This window comes from Diplotaxodon limnothrissa, linkage group LG7 (genome assembly GCF_057381915.1).
Source record: "Diplotaxodon limnothrissa isolate DT_005_m linkage group LG7, D_limnothrissa_male_GT1.1, whole genome shotgun sequence".
NCBI lineage: Eukaryota > Metazoa > Chordata > Actinopteri > Cichliformes > Cichlidae > Diplotaxodon > Diplotaxodon limnothrissa.
The window spans coordinates 52945528-52961824 of NC_140602.1; the positions used below are offsets into that span (position 1 = coordinate 52945528).

Sequence of the window (16297 nt, forward strand, 5' to 3'; positions counted from 1 at the left end):
ACAGAAGCCACTGAAGTCCACTTAACTCTTTGTCATGTTCATAAGAGCCATTTCAGACAACTTACATCATCATACTGCAGGCAACCTTTGGAAGATGCGCACGGTCAGCTGCAATATTCAAATAAGCTTTGGCCTTTAAAGTAAACTGAGTGGGAACAGCAACTGTTTACACAAGCCAGGTTGGGTCCATGAATTCATGCTGTTGAAGCCAAATTTTCTGAGCCTACCATCTTCAGCCTCAGCAGAAACTGAGTTTGATCTGACTGTCTGTTTGCTGTGTCTTAAAGAGCCTGTGTCCACTGTAGTTTCACATTTCTGTTTTTGGTTGACAACAATGGAGCCCAACATCATTTTCTTCTGTTCATGTGAGGTGTTTTGCATTCTGACATAATCTGTGGTTTCACAGCTGTTGTGTCCGATTCACACATTATTCTCTGAACCATGCACAACTACTGCTCGTTTGCAACATGAGGATTAAACTCCAGAAACGGTCTTGCTTGGAGATCAGCAGTTTCAAGAACACTAAAGCCACGATCAAAGTCACTGAGTTTACATTTTGTCCCCACCCTGATGTTTGTCTTTCTGAGAATACATGACTTCTGACTTTAATCTTGAACTTTTTAATCAGAATATAGCATCAAGTCAATTAAACTCGTAGGATTTGTGGATTAGTTTCAGCTGCTTTGGTGTTAATGAAATTAACAACAGGTGCAATAGAGCAGCAACAATGAGACAACAAATTGTGCTGAAAGCACAGGTAGAGGTGGAGGCCACTGACATTTTTTTCCTCCTCATCTTTTCTGACTGTTTTGTCACTAGTTTTTCATTTGACTAGGGTCAGTATCATTACTGGTAGCGATACCTGGATCCTACAGAGGTTGCAGGAAGTAGTCCAACACCTCCAGGATGGCACATCAATATGCACCATTGCCAGAAGGTTTGCTGTGTCCCCCGACACAGTCTAGAAAACATGGAGGAGATTCTAGGAAGCAGACAGACAGGGCTGTAGAAGTTCCCAACCCATCAGCAGACTGGTATCTACTCCTTTGTGCAAGGATGAACAGCGTGAGCTCAGCCAGACCTACAAAGTGACCTCCAGCATTACACTGGTGTGAATGTCTCTGACCAAACAATCAGAAACTTCATGAGTGTGGCCTGAGGGCATTCGCCATAGAATACCAGAATTGGCAGGTGGCAGCCTGAGCTTTTCACAGATGAGAGCAGGTTTGCCCCGATGCTACCTGTAACACCATTCAGCACGGCTGGTTTGGTGGCTGGTCAGTGATGGTGTAGGGAGGCATATCCATGGAGGGACACACAGCATGTCCTGATGTTGTCAGGAAACTGAGCACCATTTTTCATACCATTAATTTTCATTTTTATTAAATGGCATCATTTCATTTGTAACGCATTACCCAGTCCCCAATAGTGTAGATATCCAGCATGTTTTTTAGATTGAGATCTGATATGTTTTCAAAGTGTTCCTTTCATTTTTTTTTTAGCATTGCACATTTGCATGTACTTGATTTCATAGTTTAGTGAGGCTGCAACGACTCATCACAGTAATCGATGACGCCTGCGTATAAACATTTGTACTCAGTTTCTTGTTATCAGAATTAACTATATTAACTTGAGTCTCTTAACTTTCCAACTAATGCAAACATCACACCAAAGGTCATTTTAAAAAATGTGGTTACCAGACAAAAAAAGTATGAAAGCCTAATTTTCTTATTTTTCAACAGGTTATCTCAATTTAAAAGCATTAAACAGTCCCACTTACTTTAACCTCCTCTTGCCTTGGGCCATATCATTGCTGTCTCAACTTCCTCAAAGGGTGTTCCCACACTAAAATGCAACAGTATATCACTTCCGTTCCTCATTTGAAAAAGAAAACCGGTTATGACACATGAGGTGCTAAAGCCTAAAATTTCTCAGAGGGGGTCTTAAAGACTCTGTGTCGGACATCTCGGCAACAATAGTGATGCACTGTTGGGAAAATGCATCTGTGAGTATGCACCTGTGTTTGTGTAAACCAACATGCATGCTTTCTTTATCCAAAACAACACAGGAGAAATAGCATCATGCAATGCAATCTGTACGCAACTGCAGTATGAGACCTATAGTGGGGTGGAGTGGGGGGTTTGCGACAACTCCTTTGAGCAGTTTTCTGAAATACAAGCTCAAATTTAAGCGAGTTTATTTCAGCTTTGCCTTCACAACCTCTGCATGCCCTTATTTTTCTACAAGTGCATTTAAAGTGCACTTCCAACTCCTTCTTTCTTACATGTCTTGTTCTGTTGCTCACCCGCTAACCAAGAAGTGGTTTTGGCTGGCCTCCTAAAAAACCGCAGGGTAAAAATGTCCAACAGTAACCCTTCACACGCTCCATTTCTCACACCATCTCTCCTGGATAACTTTTAAAGGATGACCACGATACAGCTGGTGGGTGAGAAACAGCATATGTTGTATACTCACAGCTTTTCTATATGTGCAGACTTCCTTTCAACTTTCAAACATTTACTTTCACTTTGAAAGTGACCTTGCTATAAAGGCAGTTTGTAATACTTTGCGAAAAAAAATAAAACGCTCCCCAGATTATGAGTCTTGTGTGCATGTGGCTTGCGGCTGAGCTTGAGGTGGCCACATCTCAACCAATACCCGGCTTTAAGTACAACTCGCTCTATGCTTGGTCTTATTCCGGCCAACTATAATGGGAAATGTTTTCCACTCCAAGCTTTCCTGGAACAGTGCACAGTGCATTTTAATGTGTAGGTATGTGTCTAAAAAACCCTAAATGGAAGCAGATGTTTTAGTCAAAAGAATAAAAGTTTACATGGGGTTGTAATCAAGTGAGGGACTTTTCTTTCGTTTTCAGCTTCTTCTTTTTTTCTTCTTCGTAGTAATTTGAGTCTATTTTACTGTCAAAATGAGCCTGGTGCGCTGCATCGTGCGCATGGCTGAACTGAGCTGGCTTGTGCTGAGCTATGCAGCCACATATGGGAGCGATTACAGTCCAGTGTTTATCAGACCTTGCTGAGAGACCGACTGTGTGGCTGAGCAGAGCAGAACCAGCCGTGTGCACATGATTTCAGTTCCCAGCCTACAACCTTGTAGGGGAAATCAGACAAGTAATACAATACAGCAAAACAGCGTGCGATTGGCACTCCTGGGAGCAGAAACTGAAATAACTGGTTAGTTTACCAGTTGGATAATTCATTTATAGGAAATGTATGCACGGTCATTTCCATACTATAGTTAAAAAACAGGGAAGGTGCCAAAATTCAAAGCCTCAAAGTGTGTTGACAGATCTGCTGCATATGTGAGAACAGTTGTAAAAAGCTGCTCGTGTCTCCAGAGGGAGCTGTGTGAACTTGGAAATGTAATATAAAAAACCAACAAAAACAAATCAAGGGATGTGGATTCACCCATGAGTGAAAGCAACTGTAAAATTGTTTTAGAAAAAAAAGTACGTATATATAATTTTACATGTCAAAACACGTCTTATTGTCATGCAAGTATTTCCAAATGTTTGGAGCCATGCCTGATTTCTTTATATTTTGCAGGAAAATGGGAAAAAGGTGCACTGACTTATTGAAACATATGCAAGAATTTATGGGAATGCAGTATATAAAGGCCAAAACAGAGTCTGTACATCATGCTGATAACGATTTCAACCAAAAGTCATTTTTACTCAATTTTGTGTGTAATTTGACACATCTCAGGCTTTTCTTTCTGTTTCCTTTACTTAAAAATGGCTTCTAGATGGCTAAGCATATGTCAAAGTATTTTGTGATGAAGCTACAGTGAACAATAGATTGATCAACTGAAAGCCCAGACACATCTCTCAGACACCTGTCAAACACTGTTATCAGTGGTGCTTCTTGTAGATTCAACTGCAGAAATGGGAAAAATTGTGTGTTTTTGTGACAGACGTCTGCTAACAAAGTGCTTAAAGATATGACTTAAAACTGGTTCTTTGCCTAGTTGTCAAAAAGCACAACATAGTCCATCCCCTGGATTTTTATACTCATTCATCAGTCAGTGTTACGTGATTTAAAAAGAAAACAAACATTTCCCTGAAGATAAACAGTTACAAGAAGTCGACTGACAATGCATGAAAAAACAACCAATGTCTAAAGAAAAACTTTGAGAGACTGAGATAAAGACTGGAAAACTATTGCTTAAGACCTCTTTAAAAATGACAAGAAAATCTCCTTGGAAGCAAAGTATGAAGAAATTAAGGGTGGCTCAACACTTTTGCACAATACTGTAGAGTGTAAATATGAAACCTTTGCATATGGGTAAGAAGGAAGTATGTTTAGCTGAACTCTAAGATACACTCCCTATCTGTTAGTAAATGTATCTGCAGCAGTTAATTTGCATTGGGAGTAATGTTTTGATGAACCTGAAGAACGTATGAAATAAGAACCTTTATTGCACTCTTGTAAACTGGCTGTAAATGTAAAATTTCAACCATATTAAGATAACAACTTGAAATGATCACACTGGATTCCTTTCGCATTTTAAATACGTCTCTTATTAAATTTGTCAACATTAGTTTCCTCCATTAACCACAAACACCTTAGGTTAAACAGGATTTTGGATATTTTCTTTAGCTGCTAGCTTTCTGGACATGTGATGAAAATAGAGGAAAGGAGCCAATGACAGAGGAGGTGTCTGATCAAAAGGTCAACAAAATGACTTTGACCCACAGATTAAGAAACCACAGGCTACTTACTGTTTAAAACCACAATCAACATTGCTTTGTTTTAAAAATCTGTGACAATAAAGGCCCATTAAACCGCGAAAGGTTAAGAGACTGAACCTAAACAAACCATAAACATGGCTCTGTCACATGACTCTGACAGATAGATCGGGTGAATGATAATATCGGTGTATTAAAGGTTTATGTCAGAATTAAATGCTCTTCTTTATTTATTTTAGAAAACTGAACATAGTGGTTTCCCAGGGATCTGGGAGCAAGCTGGGGAGTGGGACATCTGGGCATCTCTGCATAGAGACGCGCCCTGGACCTCAAACTGAGAACAAGGAGACCATATTTAAAATGTTGTTGTGAGTCATTAAAAACAAAATCATCGGCTTTAGTTGTTTGATTTGCAGGACATAAACAATCCTAGTTACAGTTAACCTTTAATGCATTAAATTCCAACTGTCTACACCGCTCCTGCGCTCATCTTTCAATGCAAACACATACTGTGCCGAACAAGGTTTACATCTGTGCGAGAGAACGTCCACAGTATGCAAAGCAGAGGAGTACCTTAAGTCAGCAAAAATGTCAAATGGTCCACCCAACCAGCCTCCCCCTCCTCCTGCTGGGTGCGTTATGACAGACTGTAAAGCAGGGGGAGACCCCAGTAAGCCAGCCTATCACAACCACTTTCAGTCTGCATGAGAGTGCATCAGCATTGCCTCTGCACATAAACAGAAGGTTGGTGTATTGAAAGGTCTAAAAACAACCTACAGGAAAGCATCTAACATTTGAAGTGTATGTTCTTCATTTGCATTGAGCTTTGAAGCCTTCTATAAAAAGTTCACCAGGAAACCACAAAAGGACAAACCCAAATATATGTTTCCTTCTTTTTTTTCTTCTTAAAGATACATATGCTCACCACTCCCACTCCAGTTCAGTTACGAAGCGCACGGAGAGCAGCGGATTTCGGCTTCTCCTAGATTCGGTCTTTAGGCAATGTGATGCGCAGCAAGCTACGGCAACCCCCCACCCCCACTCCACACACACACACACACACACACACACACACACACACACACACACACACACACGAATAACCACTCAAGTGAGAAGTTCAAGGCAAGTGAGGATGAAAGGGCGTGCGACTAACATTGTGTAAGAGTTTCACAGCTCACAGGCCACCACAGAGATCTACTGTATTTGCACAGGTGAAGTTGGTACTGCACTGTTAGTCTAATGAGTGAATAGAGGCATACACAGGCAGATAAGCCAACAGAAAAGTGATTGATGAACAGCACAAAACAACTAACCCATGCTGTGAAAACCTAATCTTCCCCTGCCTATAATGCAAACAGACTTCTTATCTTGAACTGGTCTGTGTTACAAAATTAAACCATAGTAATCTATTTTTTTTACTCACATGTTGTTCTCTGTTGGTCTCTGTTAGTCTCCCTTGCAGTAACATGCAGCTACCACTTAAATAAACTATAGCTTCTTGATGAGGGATTGATAAGTGAAACCCCCCCCAAAAAATTCTACACAGCGAAGTTTCCCCTGAGTTTTTGATTCAGGCTTCATCAGGGGACGTCTTCTTCCCTGTGGCCTCTTTGTTTTTCATCTTTGTGCTTACTACTAGCAATGAGTGCTCACATAGTTCTCTTTGTCTCTCTTGCACTATTTCCTGAAGTTGCGATTGTTCTGCCAGTTCGTGGTCAGAGTCGAGCCAGCTCTTTCTTGGCTCCTTGAAGTGACACCTAGCCTAATCTCGCTGAGGCACAATTAGCCAATGCTGGTGGGGAGTGCTCTGAGACAAACCAGAGCCAAGAGTTTAGTGACAGGCGGACTTGACAAACAGACGTGTTGCGATTGTTTTGGAAAACAATGGAAAACGACTGTAATTAGGTAAGGATTTGTTATTCCTGGAGGATATCCAGACTCTCCCTCTGTCAGGCTCAAAGCTCCAGGGCAAAGACAATGCTTTCTATGTACTTGCTTTGAGTGTATGCACAAGCATAATTAACCTCATATTTCTTAAAACATACTCCAGAGATTAGCAGAGCATTTCTAGAACACTGCCAGTCTCAGGCTGGATCCAAACAGATTCAGCAGAACTGGAGATAGTCTTTGTTTCCCTTCTTTTTTTCAGAGAAGCACCCTTTCTGTGAAAACCTGGTACCCGTGTTGTCCGGGAGTCTATGCCAGCTAACACTGGATGAACAGGGCACACCTTAAACAGCCCACCAGTCTATCACTGGGCTTCACGTCCACAGTTTGCACATATGTCCAAGTTAGTTTAACCAGTTCGACTAACTAGCAACGCCCAAATTAGTTACTGTACATTTCATTGCTGAACTGGAGAATTGAGAGCATTATGCTTATAGCCAATGTAGGCTTGAGCCACAAGGCACAGAGGTCCATGATAGGCTATGGAGCCTAGATAGACCAGAGTGTAAAATTGGCTGACTTCCCCTTCAGAGTCCAGACACCTTCAGACATGTGCACAACTGTACTTGATGCACAGAAATACACACACCAGCTGAACCACCTGCATCCCTCACCGAATAAATCGAGAGCAGCAGAGGAAAATGGCCCTGTAATTGGTTTCAGTGGTCCATCTAAGTATTGCAGCTACATGCTGTCAGTGAGAATATCCGCCAACTGGTGTTCCGCTGACTTTGTTAGATAAGGCTTAGTCATGATGAAGCAGTGTCCAGATCACAGTTGGAAATATTAATGGGATGTGGCATGTTTATACCAGAGTGTATTAACTCCAGCAGCTTAGCACCGATCACGACAGCTTTACACCGTTAACTGAGCTTTTGGACTTGTTGTGAAATGACGACACGATTGACTGACCATTTGTAGCAGAACATCGTGGGGACTTTCATGCTTTCAGACATTTGATAAATGTCACATTGAAATTTGGGAAATTACGATCTTCATCTTTCATCGCTTTTTTTTCTCCCGCTTTTCAGATTTATGGGCCAAGCAACGAATGAATCAACTGAGAAAATAATAACAAGATCAAATGATCACAACAGAATCATTAGCTGGTGCCCTAAGGAACTCCTTTCAAATGCTGCAAGATGTTTCCCACTGTCTGCAGCACGAAGGAGAAAATGTCTAGATAATGCTGCTTCATAATAGAGTTTGCTAACATACATATAGAACAACTCAGCCAGTTTGTGTGAGAGAGCGCAAGCCCGATCCTGCCTGTGACAGCATGTTTCTAACGTACAGCATGTGTGCTTAAGAAGTGGTCACAATGTGTCACATCTGTACGGTCAGATGTGACACTCTGCACTGCCTCTCTGCAGTGCAATGAATTATACACAGACTTCTCAGCAGAAGCCTCTCACTTGAGTGTCTTCCATATCCACCCCTCCACCTCTCAGTACAGCAGAGAATCTATTTCCCCACGCAGTCCCACTTTAGGCCTGCCTCTGATTGATTGTCTGTTAAACTGCTAGTGTCTGAGAGACAGAGTGCCAGGAAGCTTTACAGTGTGACTCTGGGTCCAGCGCAGAACAGCATAGAAATGGAAGAAACTCATTCACTGCACGAGATAGGTCTGGCTCATTAGAAGGGATGTGTAATTTGAATGTAAGTGGACACAAAACTAGCCAAATTTCAACCCACATATGCACGCTGTGTGCAAAACATGGCTCTGTTGCCATAAGTCAGACGTGCAGTCAGATATTTAGCCATCTCCCTGACAGAAGTCTCACCATCAATAGACACACTGGGACAAAGTTGTAAGCCATAAGAGCAATGAAGCGAGATCTGTGAGTAATCTTGCACTTGTGTACACCTCCACAGCTCGTCTGAAATGGCAGGAAATCGGAGTGAAGGTAGGAGTAGTCAAGATGATATGACCACAGTGATAAAACATGATTCCTAACAATTCATCATTAATATGGAAATCAATCATAGGAATCCCTTTTTAAATATGTATATTTATTTGCATTTCCAAGCCTCGCATTGTGGTAGATAATGGAAAATCAAACACAGATCAAACGGGGGATTCATTAAATGTTAATATCAGTCTGTGCTCAGTCTCTAGGAAAACGAACAGACGAGTTTTTAATGAACAAAAATGTGACTTGGCTCAATATTGCACAGACACAGCACTGTGACTGAGTACCTGCAGGATATACTGCCACACTATTGGACCTAAAAGCTCAGAATTGTGAGCCTTCCATTTATATATAAATATGCGTTTTGCTTTATACACCAAACAATTAACAGAGAAAGTTACCTTAGTTAAAACGACCACCTAACAGATCTGCTGTCACAAGTTCTCAACAAACACTCCCTGGCATGGAAGTATAGTCAACAAAAAAGCGATTATGTAAAGAGGAAGGAACTGGTGTGACATCAGTAAAGTGAGTCTTTTAAGTAAAACTGCAGCTTAGTTGCCCTGACCAAGGTACCCAAACCATTTGATGAATGATGTTGCAGCAGATAAACCACAGTAGGAGGTTGCCACAGGAAGCCACATGTTCAAGCACCAGCGGGAGGTTAAACCCAGCTGTACCACACAGCCAAGTCATATTAGCTCCGCAGCCTGTGGTCTATTTGTCACCAAGGCCCTCCCCGCCTTCACCTGTTTGGATGTCTGAACTCACAGGTGCCTCCTGGCATAACACTACCGCATGTGATCAAATACCTGCTACGTGGATTTGTTTGTATTCTACAATGCATGTTGGTGGGCTGCACGATCAGCACCTGAATCGGGCTCTAAAATCACCAAAGACCGCGTCCTGCAGCTGGGCAGCTCTGTCAATAATGCAGAGTCAGGCGCAGACAAAAAGAGCCCGTGCGTAACGCATCCTTCCACGGTCCGATAAGAAACGTGAACGCACGGTGCTGAGATGGAAACGATATGATGGCCCCCAAAATGCATCTTTTCATTTGAAACAGAGGTTAAAACCTGTCATGTTTATGAATGTACGGTCTTTTTTGGATCAACAATGCTTGTTTTTCCTTTCTCGGGGAATCCCTCTGCTCATCAATTCGCGCGCACACGCCAGATCCCGGTTAAATCCCCGATCCACAAGGTGAAACATAGATCAGAAACTAAGTGCTAGCTCTTGTCACGAGAGTGCAGCTCCAGTGGGATACTCTGGCCATTTCTTTTTGATCGCCCTCATGTCCCAGACAGAAATAAAATCGCCCACCGTTAAGAAAAAATAGAAAAGAGGACCTACCTGGAAATCTCGAAGCTGCAACCCTTCCGAAGGAGCAAGGCTCTTTTCCGCATGATGCCTTTGTCTTTCCCAAGATACACATTTTTTTCTGAATTCATGGGTGCTGGGCAAACAGGTAGACTCGGGGAAACCGCGGCGCTTAAGAGAAAAAAAAAGAAAATGTCCAATATCGAGCAATGGACTGCGAGAGGCGGAAGAGAGAGAGAGAGAGCGAGGGGGGAAAGGGAAAAACGGGGTAGAAAAAAGGCTCTGTTGACGCTCAGTTCACCTCAGTGGAGCAAGGAAAGTGGGCTTGCAGACTTTCCTCTCCTCAGGCTAGACAAAAGACTGCCTGCTGAACGCTTTCAGAGATGCATGTTGCCGGGGCTGGTTTCACTTCATGCGCGCTTATTGGAGCAGGCTGTAGCGGGGCTGCTGCAGTCGTCACCCTGAGCGGACTGCGCTGAGGAGTCTCCGTCGCTCCAGAGATCCCGATCCTGTTATCCACTAATGTGGAGCTCACAGCGCTCCTTCAGCTTCAGCCCAGCACTGAGTGGCTGCTCGTCAGTGACCTCATAAAACCCGACGGAGAGAGCGAGAAAGAGGGAGAGAGAGTAAAGAGTGAGCGAGAATTGAGTCAAATGAAGTTATTTGCGCGTGAGAAAGGAAGATAAATTGATGAAGTGAGAGTTGAACCGCGAACGTGATTTATACTCGTGTTGTATCTTAGTAAAGGAAAACTGAGAGCACTCTCCACCAAACATGTAGGAGACTGATGTGCTGAGTTTTAGACTGGCTCAGTAACACATGTTCGTGAATTTGCTGCACAAGGGCATAAACATTTGATGGTTGCCAGCAGCACAGATTTGTTTTTGTTTTGTTTTTTCAAACATGTGCAGACAAAGGTTTTATCTGCTGGTTTGATTTTCTTCTTTTTTAATAGTTTTTTTGTTTTTCACTAATAAGTTTTATAAATAAAAAATGTCTTCAATGGCTTAAACTCATTGAAGGGTTTAAGGGTGGGCAACTTGAGTTTTGCTGTTAAGATGCATCTGTGGGAGATGTACATGATGTGCCTGATTTTGTACATGATTCCTAACAAACATAAGCATAAGAAACAAATGTGTTAAACTTGGAGTAAGAGCGCTAATATGTTCTGGTCTGTAGCAGCTATAGGTTGACTGAAGAACAGCAGTCACTTCAAGAATGAACATTTGTTCTTAGTGAGAGTGAGGGCACTTTCACATAGAACCTGCATGTTCTATGTGAAATTGTGGACATTTCACTCAACCTAACTATTGAGGGCACACAGGAGTTATTTGGAAGTTTATTGTCTTGTGCATATGTGGTAGATGCTAGCAGCTCTGACAACAAGACACTATTTAATACCCTGAGAATGACAGCAGACTGGTCCCGCTGTGCTTTTGTTTCTGCTGTTGTCTAAATTAGACTTGCGATAAAACAGTCATAAAAAAAAATCAGTCAAAACAATACTAATGCATCTGTTTTGTTGAAAAGAGCAGTGCCGTTTGTGAAAGAAAAGATCACAGAATCTGAAACTAAAAGTTAGAATATGAATGTATGATTTAATACCTAGGTATTAAAACATACCCCTGATCATTTTAATACATGCTGTCACATGCATCTGTCCAATCATCCATCCCGACACTAATTGGGTTCCAGGTCGCCCTGACAGTCAATGCTGGGACATCCTTCTCCCTGGCCACCTCCAGCAGCTCTTCTAAAGCAACACCAAGGCAGAACCAAGCCAAGCAAAGCAGAGTAATCTATCCAGCATGTCCCAAAGGCTCCTCCTGGTAGAACATGCCTGGGACACCTCTCCTAGGTGGCACCCATCCAATAAAATGCCCAAACCACCTCCTCTGGCTTCTTTCAGTGTGGAGGAGTAGAGGCTGTCCTCAGAGCTCCTCCCTAATGACCAAGCTCCTTACCCCATCTGTAAGGCTGCGGCAACTGGACTTACAATTGTATTACTTTTATCTCATATTTGCCAGTGTTAGTAATATACTTTGATTTTCACTTTTATTACTCATCCTTACTGATGTTGCTATTAATGTATTTTGCATTATCCTGTAATTGCGACCACAGCTGCTGATGAGCAAACAAGATTAAGTAAAAAACACACACACACACACACACACACTTTCTCAAATGCTAAAACACATGTCACAAACGTTACCACCAGGTCCCCCAATGTCCAAACACAACACCCTTCTCTAAAGCTACATAAACACAACCACACCTTCCCACTGCAAAACTCAAACTCCCACACCAAGAGAGCAGCTCGAAGTTGTCAAAACTGTAAACACCATACACAGCATTACACACTACAGCAAAACAATTGAAAACACAATGCTCAATTTGTGAGAAGGTTCTTTGGTTCATAACTGCCAATGCATATTTTTATAAACTGTACAGTAACGGATCGTCATAGAACCCTGCAGAGGATTAGGCATTTAGATTTGTGAGTTTCACATGAAGACTATAAATCTATAAAAACATCCTGCATGTACATACACTACTGTAACACAACTCAATGCAAAAACAGAATCTATCGCACACAACAGTACTCTCGGAAACATGATCAGGGTGTGAAGTCTTTTTTTATTGTCTACACGGTCTTTTTACAGTATTACACACAGTCACTGTGCGGCATCATGTCGCCGAGCTGCATTGGGCCACATCACCTCATCCACATCACAGGCTATATTGTCCCTTGCTAGGCACCGCGGGAAAAACGCCCTGGAATGGCGAATCCATCCCTGGAAGGCCTCCACTGGGATGTCAGCACAGGCCAGCTCCATTGCCCGTACGAGGTTCTCTCTTGTGTATGGCTGTCTGTCATACACCTTCCATCTCCATGATGAGAAGAACTCCTCTATAGGGTTCAGGAAAGGGGAGTAGGGTGGCAGACAGACGTTTAAAAAGTGGTCACTGTTGGTGGTGAACCACTCTCTGATTTGGTGTGTTTTGTGGAAGCGGACGTTGTCCCAAATGATCACATACATGTGATGTGCTAGCCTAGGATGGTGTTGTTGACGGTCCAGGAGGATGTCTTTTAGCTCCTCTAGGAAGGTGAGGAGACGTTGGGTGTTGTAAGACCCAAGGACAGCATGCCGGTGGACAAGCCCCTCCGTACCCATAGCTGCACAAAGAGTAATATTACCCCCCCGTTGGCCAGGAACCTCAGTGATGGCTCTTTGGCCAATGATGTTACGGCCTCTTCGCCTTCGTTTCTGGAGGTTGAAGCCAGCCTCATCCAGGAAGAGGTACTCATGGGGTCTGGCCATCGCGTCCAACTGCATTATCCTCTGTGAACATGGAAAAGCGTACAGGTGTTCAGAACGGTCAATCAGGTAGCACAGTATTGTCCAGAAGTAATGTAGGCCACTAAGCAACACAGTATCTCCACTAACTGTACTGTGGACATGGATGTATACGTACTTGCACATACTCGTAACGTTGTTCTATGTGTCGCGCAGAGTTGCGCTCAAAGGGAACCCTGTAGACCTGTTTCATCCTCATCTGTTGGCGCCGGAGAACTCGGTCTATTGTGGACACGCTGACAGCATCAGTGTTCTCAAAGTTTACATTATCTGCAATGACTTTGTCTCTGATCTCTCGGAGTCTAATGCAGTTGTTCTCACGGACCATATCTGCAATGAGGGTTTCTTGTGCCGCTGTGAATATGGCAACCCTCCCACCTCTATGTGGCATTCTTTCAGCTCTAAAGAAAGATGTGTTGTCAATTGACTGATTTATATGTAAAACTACATGTAAAGTAACAGACCACTTTCACAGGCCTGTAAAACTGTAGTGTGACAAAGAAAGCTATAGCGTACTATACCTGTTGTGTTGTCCAAATGCCTTGATAATGGTGGCCACGGTGAACCTACTCAGGTTTGGATGTACTCTTCGTCCCGCTTCAGCCATTGTCATGCCATGGACAATGGCATGATCAATTACTGTTGCTCGCACATCATCTGTTATGATGGTGCGAGGTTGTCTTCTTCTCCCACCTGGACCTTCTCCCCTCTCTTGTTGGCCTCCTTCTCTTCCTCCTCTACTCCAAACTCCTCTTCTTCTTAGGCCTCCACCTCTTCCTCCTCTGATCTCAACCCCTCTTCCTCTTTGGCCTGCAGCTCTTCTCCTTCCGCACGCTCGAATGCCTTCATCCATTGTGATTGTTTGGCATCTTCACCAAACTATGCTTTTATAGGTGGGGTCACATCATTAGCAACAGGTGTCTTCAATTTTGAGTCGTTGTGTGTAGTGACTGACGCCAGGTGTGTTCCCTGTGTTCAAAGATTGGTGACTGTGGCAAGCATTTTGCATCACATGGGCTTTCATTTGAGAATATGAGCAGAGTTGTTTTGCAACATGTGTTTTAGCAAGGAAAAATGTGTTTAGACTACTGGTCATTTGGGTTACAGGATTGGCTTTTGTGTTTTAACATTTGAGAAAAACTGTAATCTTGTGCTTTAGATTATTGTTCCTGTCTAACGATCACATTTTATCAACTTCTTTGGCACATTTTTAGAAGCATTTTAAAATTCACAGAACTGAAGCTGTATTTAAGAAAAGAAAAAAACTTTGTGTATCGAAGCCCAGCCCTGTAGATAACATGGAAAAGGCTACAAAGGTAATTCATCCAAAAGCTTTCTGGTTGTATTCTTTTCTTTGGTCCAGTTCTTTCATGAAGGTTCAAGTTGTCAAAACAATAAGTGGAAATTGTCACAAATTGAGCTTTTTTTTAAAAAAAAAAATGTCCACACATTAACAAAAATATATTTTCATTATATTTAATTATAAGAGCTAACACATGGAGTCTGTTCATACAATCCCCTGAGGCTTGTGCCTGTATCTCGGTTAAATGATTTACAAATCCTTCGCTTCTGGTTATGTTTACATTTCATTTGCCTCATTTACACTACAATGTATGACAGAAATACAAAAGGGGGACTTTTGTAAGACATGTAAATCTTGTAGATTTAAAAACGAAGTATAAATATTAACTGTTACGTTTTTGATTTTTTAAAATACGAGTGTACAAAAATTTCAAGGTTTGAAGAAAGAAAGTGAGCTTATTTAACTAAAGCTTGTTCTTTATCCAGTGGTAGAATTTGTTTTTTTGTTTGTTTGTTTTTTTCATTTTTCCTTGTATGTTCGTACCTTTAAGTAACTCAGACGACTGGCTATCAGGCTTAGTCCTGACCAGTGTTGGTCAAGTTACTTGAAAAAAGTAATCAGTAACTAATTACTGATTACTCCCCCAAAAAGTAATCCCGTTACTTTACTGATTACTTATTTTCAAAAGTAATTCATTACTTAGTTACTTTTTAAAAACATGATTTACAACCTGAAGAGGTGATAAAGCGATAGATCTTTCAACCCAATTCTACTTTTTCTGCATAATCCATCATACAAAATGTAATCAAATGGAAAAGTATCTTTTTAAAACTTGTTTTATTAGTTTTAATCTTTTAACTTTATGCATCAAGCAAAAATTAAGTTATATGCAACATTCTCTGACTGGAAGAAATTTGTTTAATATTTAAACCTATTTTCTGCACATTCCAGCACATAAATTTTTTTTTTTTTTTGTGTTTACACTCTTTCAAATAGATGCAAGTAAAACACAGCAGAAAATAAATAAAGTCAAAGACTAGCCGTCCTGTTGCTCTATTTTCACCTGTAAAGCAGGAGTCGGGTAGGCGGAGGTTTACCCTGGTGCAGGTGTGCCGCAGTGGTCAGTGGAAGAATCCACGAGTTTCTCTGTGAGTTTCCCATTACATCGTTGTGCACTCGGTGCTTGCTTGGAAGTTTAGGGGTTTTTTCGCTGTAAAAAGAAGTTTTCTTCCCACGCACAATGGACGCTAATGTTTTTGTCACTTTTTTATGGAATCAAACTCAAAGTAAGGTCAGTACTTCCACGCTTTAAACGCTGCACGCTCATACTCTCTCCTGCACTCGATATATTATCCATTGTTGATCTGCACACAGCTGTTGTCACGAACGTCGCACTCACTTACGTCACTGTCATGAGGCATTCTCGCAAAAAAAAATCATGGTTTTAGTAACGCAGTAACGCAGCGTTCCTACGGGAAAGTAACGGTAATCTAATTACCGTTTTTGCAATAGTAATCCCTTACTTTACTCGTTACTTGAAAAAAGTAATCGGATTACAGTAACGTGTTAAAAAGTAACGCGTTACTGCCCATCTCTGGTCCTGACCAAATCAGGTGCCACTCACTCAAATCGCTCCCAGCTGCCTGAGTAAATTCCTCCTTGATGCCCAAAATCAAATGATCCACAAAGAACACAGAGTAGGAGAGGAGAAGACGGAAGAAGGTCTCTGCAGTCAGCAAGAACCAGC

The 16297-nt window shown here is 41.9% G+C and overlaps 2 protein-coding genes across 3 annotated transcripts in view; both read right to left on the bottom strand.

Annotated features, from left to right (window-relative positions):
• garnl3 (GTPase activating Rap/RanGAP domain like 3) overlaps positions 1-10019 on the bottom strand; it is an 87112-nt gene extending 77093 nt beyond the window's left edge. For both annotated transcript variants that reach the window (XM_085358425.1, XM_085358426.1), the window contains exon 1: positions 9922-10019. In XM_085358425.1, the coding sequence (XP_085214551.1) occupies positions 9922-10019 (98 nt within the window). The remainder of the gene's footprint in view (positions 1-9921) is intronic.
• A 2544-nt stretch (positions 10020-12563) lies between these two features.
• LOC146629213 (uncharacterized) lies at positions 12564-14100 on the bottom strand. The gene is made up of 3 exons (XM_085357118.1): positions 13769-14100; positions 13366-13648; positions 12564-13232 (listed from the first exon to the last, which is right to left on the bottom strand). The coding sequence occupies exons 1-3, from the start codon at positions 14098-14100 to the stop codon at positions 12564-12566; spliced, it is 1284 nt and encodes a 427-aa protein (XP_085213244.1).
• Between the last annotated feature and the right edge of the window lie 2197 nt (positions 14101-16297).

Excerpts from the sequence above, each read along its gene's own strand:
- LOC146629213 (XM_085357118.1), bottom strand. The coding sequence starts at position 14,100 with ATGGATGAAGGCATTCGAGCGTGCGGAAGGAGAAGAGCTGCAGGCCAA. Across the intron at positions 13,649-13,768 it reads GCATTTGGACAACACAACAG|AGCTGAAAGAATGCCACATA; the intron begins GTATAGTACGCT and ends ATCTTTCTTTAG. Across the intron at positions 13,233-13,365 it reads AACGTTACGAGTATGTGCAA|AGGATAATGCAGTTGGACGC; the intron begins GTACGTATACAT and ends CCATGTTCACAG.